General features: G+C 39.4%; 3 protein-coding genes and 1 non-coding gene across 7 annotated transcripts in view; 2 read left to right on the top strand and 2 right to left on the bottom strand.

The window, feature by feature from the left end:
* LOC105558720 (synaptotagmin-14) overlaps positions 1-2,282 on the bottom strand; it is a 13,564-nt gene extending 11,282 nt beyond the window's left edge. For 2 of the 3 annotated variants that reach the window (XM_012006558.1, XM_012006560.1), the window contains exon 1: positions 1,521-2,281. In XM_012006558.1, coding sequence (XP_011861948.1) covers positions 1,521-1,554 — 34 coding nt within the window. In that variant the 5' untranslated portion in view covers positions 1,555-2,281. Of the gene's footprint in view, positions 1-1,520 lie in introns of all 3 variants that reach the window. The other variant, XM_012006559.1, reaches the window with a different exon arrangement.
* Positions 2,283-4,273: 1,991 nt separating this feature from the next.
* Positions 4,274-9,012, top strand: LOC105558718 (probable cardiolipin synthase (CMP-forming)). Of its 2 annotated transcripts, none has more exons than XM_012006556.1 (4): positions 4,274-4,668; positions 6,002-6,346; positions 7,587-7,844; positions 7,937-9,012. In XM_012006556.1, exons 2-4 carry the CDS (start codon positions 6,014-6,016, stop codon positions 8,204-8,206), a joined length of 861 nt encoding a protein of 286 aa, XP_011861946.1. In that variant the 5' UTR covers positions 4,274-4,668; positions 6,002-6,013; the 3' UTR covers positions 8,207-9,012. The 2 variants fall into 2 exon arrangements, with proteins under 2 accessions (XP_011861946.1, XP_011861945.1); XM_012006555.1 differs by having other exon boundaries at positions 4,278-4,654.
* A 602-nt stretch (positions 9,013-9,614) lies between these two features.
* Positions 9,615-11,228, top strand: LOC105558719 (probable complex I intermediate-associated protein 30, mitochondrial). The gene is made up of 2 exons (XM_012006557.1): positions 9,615-10,249; positions 10,570-11,228. The coding sequence occupies exons 1-2, from the start codon at positions 9,879-9,881 to the stop codon at positions 11,090-11,092; spliced, it is 894 nt and encodes a 297-aa protein (XP_011861947.1). The 5' UTR covers positions 9,615-9,878; the 3' UTR covers positions 11,093-11,228.
* A 1,547-nt stretch (positions 11,229-12,775) lies between these two features.
* Positions 12,776-12,848, bottom strand: Trnar-ucu. Its single transcript has one exon. It is a non-coding gene; the product is annotated as a tRNA-Arg (tRNA).
* Positions 12,849-15,222: the final 2,374 nt, after the last annotated feature.

Raw genomic sequence — 15,222 nt, 5'->3', positions numbered from 1 at the left:
ATTTTTATCTTTGTTTCTCAGAAGATCAATTGTAAAAATCGAGGATTTTTCAGTTTCATTAATTGTCACCCTCTTGAACTTGGGCTTTTGCTCAATTATCACATTTATTATCTCAGTTACATAACGTTCTGCACAGTCACAAGAAATAAACAGAGAAGAGTGTAGAAAAATGGACATCGAAGAATTTAAATAAAGTAAACTCTGTAGTAATTAATCTTCAAAAAATAAAATTTAAATAAAATAGACACAAAATGTAAACTGTTCCTTTTTTTATCTCTGTTTCTCAGAAGATCAATTGTAAAAATCGAGGATTTCTCAGTTTCATCAATTTTCACCCTCTTGAACTTGGGCTTTTGCTCAATTATCATATTTATTATTTCAGTTACAGAACGTTCTGCACAGTCACAAGAAATAAACAGAGAAGAGTGCAGAAAAATGGACATCGCGGAATTTAAATAGACTTCGACAAATAATTAAACCGAAAGATGGAATGAATAAATTTTACAGAAAATAAACCCCGAAATGTAGACGGTATCTTTCGCGCGAGGGTCCTCGTTTCTCAGACGCTCAATTCCGTATGTGTGTGTACAATTCTAAAAGCCGAGGGCACCGTCGGCGCGACTTTCGCCCTCTTGAACTTGGCGAACTCCTTTCGCCGCTACAGACATACCGGGGCTGTAACCGCGGCCCGTCATATCGAACGCCACGTTAAACGCGGCGGCGACATATTACGCGCCGTATAATGACCTGGAATAATTTATTATCGCTCCAGTTGTGACAAACTACCTGTGATACGGAATTGCGCAGCGTTGCACGCGCGTTTCCCAATACAGGTGCGGCGCGATCGAAAGGAAAAGGGGAGGGAAAAAAGCGAGAGAGAGAGAGAGAGAGAGAGAGAAAACGTTATCTCCCGCCCGAGAGAGATCGGCGGACCCCAATTACCCGACAACCCGACTCACCGATCCGCGATCAATTTTAGCTTTCGACGTGACAATCGGTAACAATCGCGCCCCCCCCCTTCCCCCCCGTCGCGCCGCGATCCTAAGCGTTTCGCTCCCGGGGAAAATTCGGGGAAATTCTGCTTGCGCAATGCGGAGATCGCGTGTGTGTGTACAATACGCGTGCATGTGCGCGCGCGGGGTGACCGCCGATGTCCCGTCTTTTTATAATCCTCAAAGTCAAACGCGGATCGAAGGATAATCCAGGTGGAAGTTAACGGATATCGATTCGAGGCCCCGACTTCCGACGCGTCTCTCAAACGAAAACAGAGAGGAGCAGAGAAGGCACCACCGCCTTTGGGGGGAGGGGGCGGGGGTGGGAGGCCTTGAGCGCGACGACGGTCCCGCGACTTCCCGGGTCGGGTGCACGCCGGGATATTCCCGACGTCCTTCCCTCGCGGTTTCGCCGCGACGGCCGCTCGCACGCTGGCGCGAGAAACGGGGTGTCGTCGGGGGTGCGCGGGGTCACCGCCGCGAGTGTCCGGTGCCGTCGCGCTCGGGTCCCGGCGATAGTGGACTTACCCGCTAAGAAGTGGTCTGATCCAGCCAGAATCATGCTCGTCCACGGTGTGACGTTGAAGAGCTTCCTTACGTGGCTCGGTGGCGCGGCCGGGGTTGCCTCTCGCGAAATAGCGAATGCATTATCCGCCCCCGACAGCTCGGCGGCCAGGCGGCGGGTGTCCCGTGAAATCGCGGGGCGAGAGCGTGGGGCCAGCTCGGCTTCGGGCTGGCCGCGACAATAATACGTGGGCGGGGGTGTACACACGGCACTCTGTTGCTCGGCTCCCGACGGCGCGTCGTCCGTGCGCCGTGCGCCTGCTACACCGCGACCCGCCGTGCGCGCGTGCGCGACCGACCGACCGACCGACCGCGAGCCACCCCCGAGGGCGCCGCGCGCGGACGGTTCGTGCGCGTCGCCAGGTGACTTCGATCAAACTCCAATTTGCTCGATCGCCGCCCCGATCCGACCGGTCGAGCGGCGAAACGTGCGATTAGCGACGATTGCGACGGAAGGTGCTTTTATTAAGTACGCGCATGGTTGGCGAGTAACGCGTTATTACTTCCCTGCTGAAAATATTCAAACGATTCAAACCGATAGATATCGCGTTGGTTTCTATAAAAATTAATCGGTTTCAATTCGATATCAATCGGGCCAATCGGGCGCCGGATTCGTGGAAATGCAAGATCAATCGAATTCAATCCGTAATCTGATTCAATACGGTATTTCCAGATAGAATTGAAGCAGTAACAATCGGTTTCTATTGCCCACACAGCACAGAAAGATTGCAAAAATGTTACATTGCAAGATTGCAATATTCCAGCAACGTTGCGCAACATTGCCGCAACGTTTCTGGAGGATTGCAGCAACGTTGAAATGTCCGCCCCCAGAGAGATTACAGTGCAACATTATAGCAATGTTGCAGTGCAATATTTTTGGAATAATTTGTTGTTGTACATAAGCAGAGAATTTACTAATTACATATATGTTGTATCAACATCTCAGGAACGTTCCATTACAACATTGCAATATTGCATCAATGTTACAAAACGCAGATTCAATGTTGAAAAGATATTGCAAAAACGTCTGATGTCCGTTGAATTGTAATGTCTTGCAAACGTTACAATTCAACATTCAGAGAACATTGTTAAATATTATTGAGCTAACATTGGTCGCGTTTAGCAGAATATTTTTTACAACTGTTGGAAGTGCTGAAATTGAATTGTTCCACTAAAATAATAATCCAACCTTAGCTCAAAAAATTTCTGGCCGCTGCAAAAATATCATATATATACAGGGTGGGGCGTTTATCTTGAGACAATATTTCTCGGTTGGAATGGATTATTTCGAAAAAAGTTTCAGACAAAAGTTGTTTGGTTTCGAGGGGGCCATAAGATGGTACCATTGGTTTGACCTTGAAGAATTATTTGAAGGTCACATAAAGGTCACACCAATTTTTTTTAATGGCATCCTCTATTTTTATTACATATTCTTGTAGTTGACCTCGAGAGCTTTCCAAAACGCTATAATAAAGTATTTTTTATTGAGAACTTTTTGAGTTATTAAGGTTTGAAAGTTCCAATATTTTGACATAAATTACAAAATATCTTGTAAAATATTTATTTTTTTATCTTACCTTAATACTTTTTTGAACAGAATAATGAGACAAATCAATCGGTGTAAAGAAAACACAATTGTTAAAAAAATTTTTTTATTACTTGTTACAAAATATAAAGAATTAATGTACAAACATTATCCTAGATTCAACGTAGAAAAGAGATTTATACTTCAACATTCAACATTGCAACGTTTCAGCAACATTATTTTAACTTTCTGCGCTGTATGGGAAGTGCGCAGGTACCCCGGAGCCCGGAGCGTCTCGAGACGAGGGGTACGCACGAGTTAGGTCATTTCCGTAATTACCGGCTCGGTTATACTGCAATTAATGTGATTGCGCGATTACACGTTATATAATTGTATATTATGATTATAGTATAATTATGTTACAATTTGTAATATTGTACGTACAACCGAGGCGATTATGGAAGCGACCTAGCTGCGTCACACGCGTTTCTCGTGTCGAGATACGGTACGATTTTGTGTTGACAAAAATGCTATTAATAACAAACGTATACGTTTTCGTATTTACGTAACGAATTATTTTTCCAACACACTCTCGCGCACTTTGCTGCGGTTGTGAAATAAGAGCAGCTTTTGTAAAAATGTCTCTCTCGATGAGATGTGATTTTCTGGTTTTCACGACCGTGATAAAAAGTATTGCGTTTCACTCAGGAAGTGAATTTCAGAGCAGATCGTTGCGTTTACTTAATTTTCACTTCATCGAGTTTCCATCCTCGACGTATTTCTTATTATATTTCCGACTTCGATCCCCGATGTTTTTTCATAAATAAAATTTGCACTACGGCGCCTCATATTAAAAGCAGATCACTAAGTACTTAACTTTCACTTTATTGAATTTCCCTCCTCGACGTATTTCTTATATTTCCGACTTTGATCCCCGATATTTTTTCGCAAGTAAAATTTGCACTACGGCGCCTCATATTAAAAGCAGATCACTACTTAACTTTCACTTTATTGAATTTCCCTCCTCGACGTATTTCTTATATTTCCGACTTCGATCTCCGATGTTTTTTCGCAAATAAAATTTGCACTACGGCGTCTCATATTAAAAGCAGATCACTACTTAATTTTTCACTTTATTGAATTTCCCTCCTCGACGTATTTCTCATATTTCCGACTTTAATTTTGCAATTCCCGATGGTTTTTCATAAATAAAATTTGATCTGCACTACGGCGTCCTATATTCTTTTCCATTTCCTTAAATAATTGCATAGGAAGTAAATATATGAATACTTCGAAGCCCCGCTGCGCAAATTGCTCCAGATTTGCGAATTCATTCCCGTTGCGGCGAGTGTTGGACGCCAGCTGTTGTGTCCGCGAATCTAACCTCGAAAATAAAACTCGTCGCAGTAGAAGACACGCGCGTATTCCGTGCGTTTAAACGACTCGGCCCGAGACGTTTCGTGGCTCATTCGCGAATTTACGGAAAATATAACGAAGAAAACGTGTTGCGCATTAATGATATTTAAATAATCAAGTCGAAGTGAATATTTCCGGGCGCGACGGTGGACACCGGGTCAGTTTCTGCAGGTTTACGCCCGGTTTCACCAACGTCGCTTAACTTTAAGCCCTAGCTTAAATTCGTTCTTTGCCCCTTTCCAACTGTTACTCTAGAAAGAGACGAACGTGAATTAAACTCTGATTAAAGTTGAGCCGACGTTCGGTGAAACCGGGCCTTAAGGATTCGATGGCTTCGACAAACAAGCCCGGATAGTCACCCGTACAGCACCGAAGCTTTCAGAAACATTTCGGAAAACATCGTTGCAATGTTGCAATGTTTCCGAAATGTTTCTGAAAGCTTCGGTGCTGTATGGGCAGAGTCCGCAGAGTATGCTCAAGCAACGTATGGAAATAAAATGCCAGCAACCGATGCTAGAGCTCCTCGCTAGGAATACGAGTTCAATGTTTGAGTGGTTTAAGTACAGCTGGCATAACGTTGGCACATTGTCGTAGTTAAGTGCACAGCTAAAGAGAGAACGCATCCCCAGATAGCCAGTGTGAGCACAAGTTGCTTTCACATTGCTAAGAAAAATGTTAGCATCCTGCTACGCATCTATGTCGTTTATTGTGCTGTTGTTTGCTAGCATTTGGTGTCGGAAATGAAACATTTGCACGATTCAAACATTATGCTAGCATTAAGTGCTTGGTCAGATGTAATAGATATAACATGTTTATATCTGTCAGAAAATTGAAAACAATATATGCTAATTCCTTGTTAACGGTATGCCTATTCGATGTGCTCTCTCTTTAGCTGTGCATGTAACCACGACAATATGTTAACATTGTGCTAGCTGTACTTAAATCACTCAAACATTGAATTCATATTCCCATCAGTTGCTGGCATTTTATTTCAATACATTGCTTGAGCATACTGGCTATCTGGGTCAAACGGGCGGTACTGTTAACAAAGAGTTAGCACGCATTGTTTTCAATTCTCTAAGGCCCGGTTGCACCAACATCGTTTGACTTTAGCTTAATTCACTCTTTCTATGGCAAACAGAAAGAGACGAAGCGTGAATGAAGCTACAGTTAAAATTACGTGATGGTGCAACCGGGCCTAACAGATATAAACATATTATATCAAGCACTTGATGCTGGCATAATGTTTGGATCGTGCAAATGTTTACGTTTCCGATATCAAATGCTAGCAAGCGACAGCACAATAGACGACACAGTAAGATGCTAGCGGTTTTGTTAGCAGTATGAAAGAAATTGATGCACACACCGGTTATCTGGGAGAGTTTGCGAAACTGGTATAATTTGGTTAAAATTAAAGGGCAAACAGTATTCCATCATTCATCTTTGTACTACACTTTGCATTTGTCAAGTGATGTTATTTACGAAAGTAACGTTTCCTTTCTAGGAGCGAATAATTATGAACTGCTTCACCGTCCTGCGGCTTGGACGTTGCACAGTCTTGAACAAGAGCCTGATTGAGCATTGCCTGAGACGGTGCGTGCCCGCGTGCCAATCCAGATTCTACGTCGCGGAGAGCGAGCAGCGTTACAGGCAGCGTGTCGACGCTAACGAACGGACCCAGAGGAAACCGTTGCGAATACGTATAGTGCAAAATTTCAAGTGTACGAGGAGAAAAGTGGAGGAGATCATCGAGAGGGAGAACATCTGGACGATACCCAACTTCCTCTGCATGGGTCGCATTGTTACGTCGCCGTTCTTAAGTTATTTGATCCTGTCGCAGGATTATCAGGTGCGACACGACGCTTTGGACGAGTAAGGCTGACTCGCGACAATGGAATTCGCAGATAAAGAAAAAGATGGACCTTGAGAGTCAGCTGCCAACCACGTTGTACTTTCAGAGCCCATCTTTCACTCTTTGAAAACACATTTGTTAAACATCCTCTTGTCCTCGCAACGCCGCGTGATGCAATTTCGATTTTGAAAATCGCAGGGAGTGAATTTCTCTCGTGTTTTAATCGAACACGCTTAGGATATTTCTTTAATAATGTGAAAAAAATATAGAGGGGAAGTCCCGTAATATGAGATAGCGGAGTTTCTGTTAAATTAATAGGCGTCATCTGTGTCGGTTCCACCATGAATTTATCGCCCTTGGAAGTCCGTTTAGTGAAAAATTGATAGATCGTGATTTGTGATTGAACTTGGACGTTGGAAACCTACTATCTCGTATTGGAACCCAGATAGCACACTGCATTCACAAAGTATTCTTTAAGTTTTCTTTTTTCTGAATTATAATTCTTTAGGAATTCATAGAAGAATACAATAAGAGTGACAGAGGAAGTTACATGCACCATAAATCGTTTTCCTGATAACTTCTTAAAGTATTCATCTCGAATTCAATAAATGTAAAGTTTATGAATTCAAGGGGAATAGTGTTAGAACAAAGAGGATTACAAAATATTTACCCCATGTATGTACACATCTAATATGCAGTAACATTACACCATTATTAGAATTTCTCACTCAACAGTGAGATACTCTCAACCGAAGCTCGTTGACAATCGGATGATTCTTCCGTTTCGGTTCTCGCCGTTCGATTCTTTTACACAATAGAACTATTGCACCAAATTAATTACACATAACGTTACGCACACAAAATATTGCACGTGGTAACACGCTGCACAAGAACATCCGGATGGCGGTTAGCGGATACTCGCGCATGACAAATAATTCCTTATAAATTCTTAAAGTATTCACAGTACTGAATCGCGAAGTATTCATTATAATGAACTTCAGAAGAATACTTCAAGACGAACTGATTGAGACTAATTCTTCAAGAATTCTTCAGATATTCATTTTTCTAATTCTGTATGTTTTCTTTAAAATGAATTCTCTATGAACTTATGTTCATCTTTGTGCTATCTGGGAACTCTGTCTCATAATAGAGAACTTTGCTCAATTGAAAATTTGCTATAATTGTAATCTCTACAATCGAATTTTGTGTCTTTAACGCTGTCTGTACCGTGGCGTAGATAGCGCTATGGTTGCTCGCGATTGCAGGACTGAGCGACCTGGCGGACGGATGGATCGCGCGCACTTGGACGTCGCAGGCCTCGAAACTCGGGAGCTTCCTGGACCCGGTCGCGGACAAGCTACTCGTCGGGACGCTGTTTCTCTCCCTGGCATGGGTCGGATTGATACCAGTTCCGCTCACTTGTCTCGTAGTCTCGCGCGACGTCCTTCTAGTAACCGCTGCATCTTACATCCGATATCGCTCCTTACCTCCGCCGGTTTGTATTGCATACCGCGTATCCGTCAGCTCTGCTACATATCGCTGGCTGGAACGTATCGGTGGATTAATCTCGTTGCGCGGTAATTTCAGAAAACATTGGCGAGATATTTTGATCCCACGCACGCCACCGTGCAATTGGCACCGACTCTGACGAGCAAGCTGAACACCGGGATGCAATTGTCTCTGGTCGCCGGGACGTTGGCTGCTCCGGTTTACCATTTCGTGGATCATCCGATCTTGCAATGTCTGTGCTATATAACGGCATTCACAACAATCGCGGGAGGTGTCAGTTATCTATTGTCGAAGGATACGTACAAATTGTTGAGGAAAAAGAAAACTCCGACGCGAACATCGTCCTAGACTGTACATTATATGTGTATTGTATAATAGCTTTCAGATTTAGGCCCGGTTGCGCCGTTACGTAATTTTAACTTTAGCTTAATTCGCTCTTTGTCTCTTTCCAAGGAAGTAGAAAGAGACGAAGAGTGAATTAAGCTAAAGTTAAAGTGAAGTTGTTGCCGGGCCCTATTTAGATTGTACAATGTATATTACTTCTTTTTGTACTATTGTATTATGTGCTACTTTGTACAGAGATTGATGGTCCTGAATTTAGGGACCTTTTGAAAAAGGTGCTTTTCTACAAGATTCTACGTGTATAAAAAGTTTTGTAAGGTACAATATTTTAAAATGATAAACTCGATATTTTTGTTATGGAAAACTGGCTTCAGATTGTTACGGAGGTGCGTATCCTCTCAAATCTGTTATACTATTGTATAAAATTTCTCAAGTATCTTAATCTGTTCTCTTCACCTGTGATAATTTACTACAAAAAGAAATCTGAGGGAATTTGATTATTTGATCATAACATTTTTTAGACGGTGATAATATGTATAATCTACCATAAATGTCTTATACCATAACTATGTTTATTAAAATAAGTACACGATACTATATTGCGCGCTCACGACAGTTGCTATCGTCACCCCGCTGGACACTCCATCCATATATTTTTACGTCCATGGATTTTTACCAATAGAGCTTAAGGGGATGCTGGAGTCTGTCTGTTTTACCGACAACGCGAAAGTTATGTATGTGTGCGTATATGTATATTACATAAAAAAGAAAGAGAGAGCAATAATACGATACATCTTTCCTTGTCTACCAGATTGCAGTGCCATCTTATTATCATGCAGTCCTCTATTTATCATTCTACAGCTGTATTTGCATTTATAAATTTTTCTCTAACCCTATCTTTTTTTTCTAGACTTTTAATCTTAGTTCCAAGTACACAATATTGTTCTTGCATGTTGTCTCTAGGTCTCTCCGGCCTCATTTTGCAGATATAAACTATAGAATTTTTGTATGCAAATATTATCGTCATGTGACAGCTCTACATGCCAAAATATTTAATTTTTTTTCGTTTTTTATATAAAGTCGAGCAGACGGACTTTTATTTTTGTGCGAACTTTAATCGTGTACAAGAAATTTGCAATTCTGTAAAGCCAATTAAAAGATATCCCTAATTAAAAAATGTCGGTAAAACAGAGAGACTCCAGCATCACCTTAACTTTAATCTTGTTTTAACTGTCTATCTTTTTCTAGTTGGAAGAATTAGAAATATTTTTGGATGATCCTTTGAATTTTGCATCTCTGCTTTTAAAAGTATTTATTAAAAATACGTGCGCGCGATCTACACTCTGCTATATGTAATCAGAAGTTTGTCCTTTTCTACGTGAACCTCTGCCCCCACTGCTCAAATAGCCACGGGCCACGTGACTGTGAGGTGTCACGAGATCAATTCGGGGATTGATTCGTCGCTCCTGTCGATTCTCTAAATGTAGTTCCGTAGAATCGGAAACGGGAAAATTATTCTACACTCTATAGACACTGTGTACATTCAGAGTGTAATATAATTTATAATGTGATGAAGACTCGAGCCTGATTGAATTTTAAAAAAAGAGTAGAAGATATAACCTAACCTAACCTAACCTAACTCGTAACCTGTAACTCTTGCATATAAACTCGGGCAAATATGAATACGCGAATCTTCAGGAGGATATTAACGGACTTTACGATCGGCAGAAGAAAACTGCACGTAACTTCGAGGCTGCCGAGTTTGCATGAATACGACCGGAAGTCAGGTTACAAGACTGTGTACGACAGACCACCACCGGAGCAACACTTGAGCGTTCTTGGTAGAATACGCGAGGGCTACCGGCAGCTCGGGGAAGAGCTCGGCCTCTTGGTGGAGGAGGTGAGAGAAAAGTTGAGGAACGACCCGATTTTTATATACAGACGCAACGAGATTGACGTTGTATGGCGATTCACGGGCGATCCGAAGTCGTTGGATCAGTGGGTCGTCATGTGTGACAGCGATTACAACGAGGGTTTTTCGACAGCCAAGTGGGTATAAAAATTATACGGATATATAGGCAGCCTTGGGCAAAAATATTTGCCACCTACGTGAAACCTCCATAACTTTAAATTATTTTACATTCAGGTTAAATAAACAGTGCCGGTTGAAAATGGGAATATTTATTGCGCGTCGACACGTAACGATAACAAAATAGTTGGTTAGACTCAAAAGAAGTTGCATTTCTAAGAATCGACGAGGGATGGCAAATACTCTTGGCCGAGGCTGTGTGTTACTGCATGTATTTTTACATTACATAATTTGTACATCGTTACATGTCTAAATTTTCTTATCGTTCACTTCCTTTTAGATTAGCGTTGTCTTCTAATGGCACTGGAGTATTCTCGGGTGTGTTAAGCACTCAATTGCCCAAGGACGGGAAAGTGAAGTACGCCGGTTATTGCAATATTACCAGTATACCTAAGCGAAGATCTTTCAAGCGCGAGGTTTATCACGACTGGACACGGTATACCCATCTCGTTCTTCGTGTCAGAGGGGACGGCAGATGCTACATGCTGACTATCTCCACCAGAGGTATATTCGACCTGACTTGGAACGACGTGTACCACTACGTGCTCCATACCAGAGGCGGACCTTATTGGCAATACGTCAGGGTGCCGTTCTCCAAGTTTGTATTTTCGAGTAAAGGCAGCCTGCAGGATAACCAGCCGCCGATCGAGCTGCACGAGGTTACGAATTTTGGCATATCGTTGGGGGACGACGTTCCCGGCCACTTCAGATTGGAAATCGATTACATCGGTTTAGAGTTCGACGAGTTCCATAAAGAGGAGTCCGCTTACGAATCTTACGATTTTAAAGGAATCAGATTTTAGTATGTACGTATATAAAATAAAGTGTGTGATCTTATTGTTGCCGTCTGTGCGGAGGTGAGAGCGGAAGAACGAATATACGTTGTATAATATGTGAATAATAAATTTGCAGCGCTTAATTTATTTAGCAAATCCGAAAGGGTTGAAGCACAAGCTCATTTGCCATCGTATTTATTCGTGAGGCAAAGTCACAGAATGTATTATAAGTTTCAACAATTTTTATCTAGTTTTTCCTCTTGCCCTTAAAAATACAAGTTGTGGCGATGTAGATCAAATCTTTCGTATAAATTCTTTTTCCGAATGTGTTAAATTGACTACTGAAAGATGATGTATTCAAAACTTTTTTCATCGAGTTGAACAAATCATTTTTCAAAAGGTGAAGCCCGTATCAGACCACGGATTGAGCTTGAAATATTTGACCAATCAAAGTAAAGTTTACTAATCTTCAGGGTATGGAAGTAACGCGTTACTCGTAACGCTGTTATTGTTACAAGTTACTTTTTTTTATAACGGACTGGTAACGACGTTACTTTTTTTCTTTTGTAACTGTAACGGTAACTAGTTAATTTTAAAAAGTAGCTTTCCGTCCCTGCTAACCTGAAGTTTAGTGACTTTTACTCTAATTAGTCAAATTTCAATCTAATCTCAATCTCAATCCGTAGTTTGATACGGGTTTGAGATATATTACCAATATTCCCTAGCGGAAACATTTCTATAAATAACTACAACAACTTGACTTGAAATAGAAATTTGTAGAAATTTTTGTATGTTCGTTGAAATATTTATTTCTTTGTAAAAATATCTATAAAATAGTATCACAAATTACAATGTTCTCAAATCAAGAAATTATTGCAAGTAGTATTTCATGAAAATGTACAATTTTGTAAAAATTAATGCAAAATTTTACTCGCTTTAAAAATTTGTGAAACAACGAAATCTTAAAGAATCAAAACATCTGCTTACTTGTGGAATATTACAAAAATTAACAAAAGTGTTCCAATTCTAACATTTTTATGTCGATTTTTTTATAACACTTTAAATTTACGTAGAATTTCTTAGACTCTGGCAGTTATATTTAATTTTTTTGTAGAATTTTGTAGAATTATTTCCGGCAGGGTTGTCGGTAATATACACAATAAAGTGCAAAAATGTCGCCTGGCACATAGTCATAAATAGAGAATATTTTTCTAAAAACAAATCAAAGTGTCGATTGTCTAAAGCGGGCTTAATTTTTTGCCCTTTCTTTAATTTCGTTTAAACGCTCCGTAATTTGCGTTAGATTTCAAGATACAATTCTATCTATAATTTTATGTGCTACATTAGAGTATTATATATCTTTTTACATTTATTTTACATACATATGTATTTTTATGCGATTCTTGGAATGTTTTCCGTATTGTACAGCATATAAAATTATAAATATAGAATTCTATACCGAATTCTAGCGCGAGTTACAGATCTGTCAAATTAAGTTCTATGTTATGTAAATGTGTACGTGTATGCATGCGTGCGCGTACATATACTTGATACGTGTATGTTTCTTATTGAACTCAATGTAAAGTTTATATTGAGTAAGATACAATAAGTAAATTAATAGAAGGTATATTCAGATTTTAGTTTTTCGTGTTTTTCATTATTTATACAAAAAAATGAAAATGCAGTCACAAAAACAAGAAAAAAGGGTACCATCCCTTGTGGGGATCGAACCCACGACCTTTGGATTAGAAGTCCAACGCGCTATCCTCTGCGCCAAAGGGACTTGGTAGTGCTCCTTAAAATAAAAAGTAATATAGTGTCATTAATTTATCGGGATAAAAAGTTGATTAAATTTCGCATATTATCTTGATATTTTATTTTTTACATCTTTCAGGAGCAACGAAAATTATTTTTAAAAGCTAAAAGATGTATTTTCTTCATGAGCTTGAAGAGCTCAAGACTCACGAAAGGATTAAAGATTGACAAGATTATTTGTGAAATACTTATCGCGGTTGTACATTGGTTAACAAATTTTAAATACTGAAGCAACTCAGTGATATAATAAAAAAATTAACAGACTATCCTAGCAATAAATTCTCGTCATTAAATTTTTTCATAATTTTGTTACACATACATATAAGTTGATTGTGGTAATAATTTCGCGATTTTAGAGATATTTGCAATAATTTGAGAGAAAACGTAGATGCACTTTATTTATGTGAGCTACAACTTTATTTAAAGAGTCGAGAATTTTTTTCATAAAAGCGCAAGCTCACATTTTAAAAATAGAATTATGATTTTCTTTCTGCAATATGACATCAGGTTACAGTTGATTGTTCGCGCAAGAAGTCGTAGTATGAAAACGATAGCGGAAAAGCTTTTTCGTAAATCCCTTTACTAAAGTCTAAAGAGAACTTTTCTAAAGTCACCCAAGTGGGCAACGTGAAGAAATCTTCATGCTTGTAAGAACATTTGTTGAGAGAACTTTTCGTTGTTGTTGCTAAAAGCGGCGCCAATGTTGAAGCTAGAAAGGCTAATGAGTTTGTCGACTTTGTGTCTTGTGGCATTTAAAGTGACGCTTTAAACATTCGAATTTCTCCCTAGTAGCAGAATATATTAGCGCAATATCGTTAGATGGGCGCCTCCTCTTATTTAGCCAATATATATCTATTTAGAAATTTTTGTTTAATATGTATCAATATTAGACCAATATTCATATTATATTGCTAAATATTGAACAATGCATTTTCTATACAGGGTGTTCCAGGAGGATAGGTCAATATTCGGTGTATATTGTGGGGGACATATAAATGGAGAATGGGACATATTCATATAAACATTTTTGTTTAAAATAACCGATACTACCACCTCCCAGAATATTGACCATTCCTCCTGGAACACCTTGTGTAAATCTAACGTTATATAATTATTATTGTGCAATATTTGCATTTATTTCGTGGCTAATATTGGCTTTACGTTGAGAAATACTGGCCAATGTGTTTTCAATATAGCCAATATTGGATCAATGTTTAGCCAAAGCACTGTGCTACTAGGGCTATGTTATCTTTCGATAGTCAGTTTAACATATTTGGAAAAGGAATTTTATACGAAATACCTGTCCATCGATTTCATCGCAACTTGTATTTTTAAGGGCGAGAGGAAAAACCACCATAACAATTGTTTACATTCATAATTATCTTATAAGGAAAATGTATGTGAGCGTGTGAGAGCCAAGAACTAAATAGAAATGTGATAATATAAATTGTGTACTTTGAGATCTCAGGATTGATTATATCAATTTTATTGAAATCCTTTGAAAATTAAATCGCTTACGTTAGACAAACTCTTATCGTCCGATTTTTTATTCTCTCTCTCTGGCCTCGGTTGATCTGAATCGAAAATATAGATATATTTGATATAAGAATTCCAGATAAGCTATTTGATAACTTCTCGACACACTTGCCACGACGCTATCGCGAAGCTAACAGATTTTTACATATTTCGCATTAAGATACTAAACCGCGTCGTTTGAAGCAGACCGAAATAACTTGAGAATTTTTATTTCAGTTATTAGTAATACAAAGTTAAAGAACTAAGAGCCGTGACAGGTGTCTAAATATTTCATATTTTTAATATTGCGAAAAATATTACCTCAGCCAGGGTTTGAACCTGGACCTCCCTCTTGCTGGGCAGGCGTCTCAACTAATTCGCGACCACTCAGGCGTATGGGGAAATATTCATCGCAATAAACAGTCTAATGTTGATTCCCGAATGTCACCTGTCGTCACATTTGTATTCGTAAACGAGAACTGTGCGCCGTCTTAAGAATGTATTGGACGTACAATCTTAGACAAAAGTGCATGAAATTGGAAATACTTAAGTATCTACTCTTAACGCACAGTAAATCTAGATGTAAGAAAGTTGAACGATAGTTGGAGTCTTATTTGTACTCCTACAAAGGTATTTTTCACTTTACAAATGTTTTTTCCTGAATTATTTGCGACTTTTTTCACTTATGAGCCTAAACTTTTGATAGTGAAAATACTCTGATTTCAATTCTTAATAACGTCAAATATTTTCAAAACTAAAAAATTCGTGCCGACAGCACGAATATCTCAAGTTATATTTTATTATATAACTTTATTATTGATTTCTTT

Source organism: Vollenhovia emeryi, unplaced genomic scaffold, assembly GCF_000949405.1.
Source record: "Vollenhovia emeryi isolate VEMERY1.0 unplaced genomic scaffold, V.emery_V1.0 DF939317.1, whole genome shotgun sequence".
Lineage (NCBI taxonomy): Eukaryota > Metazoa > Arthropoda > Insecta > Hymenoptera > Formicidae > Vollenhovia > Vollenhovia emeryi.
The sequence above is the reverse complement of the archived record's forward strand: the minus strand, read 5'-3'. Positions and strand labels throughout refer to the sequence as shown.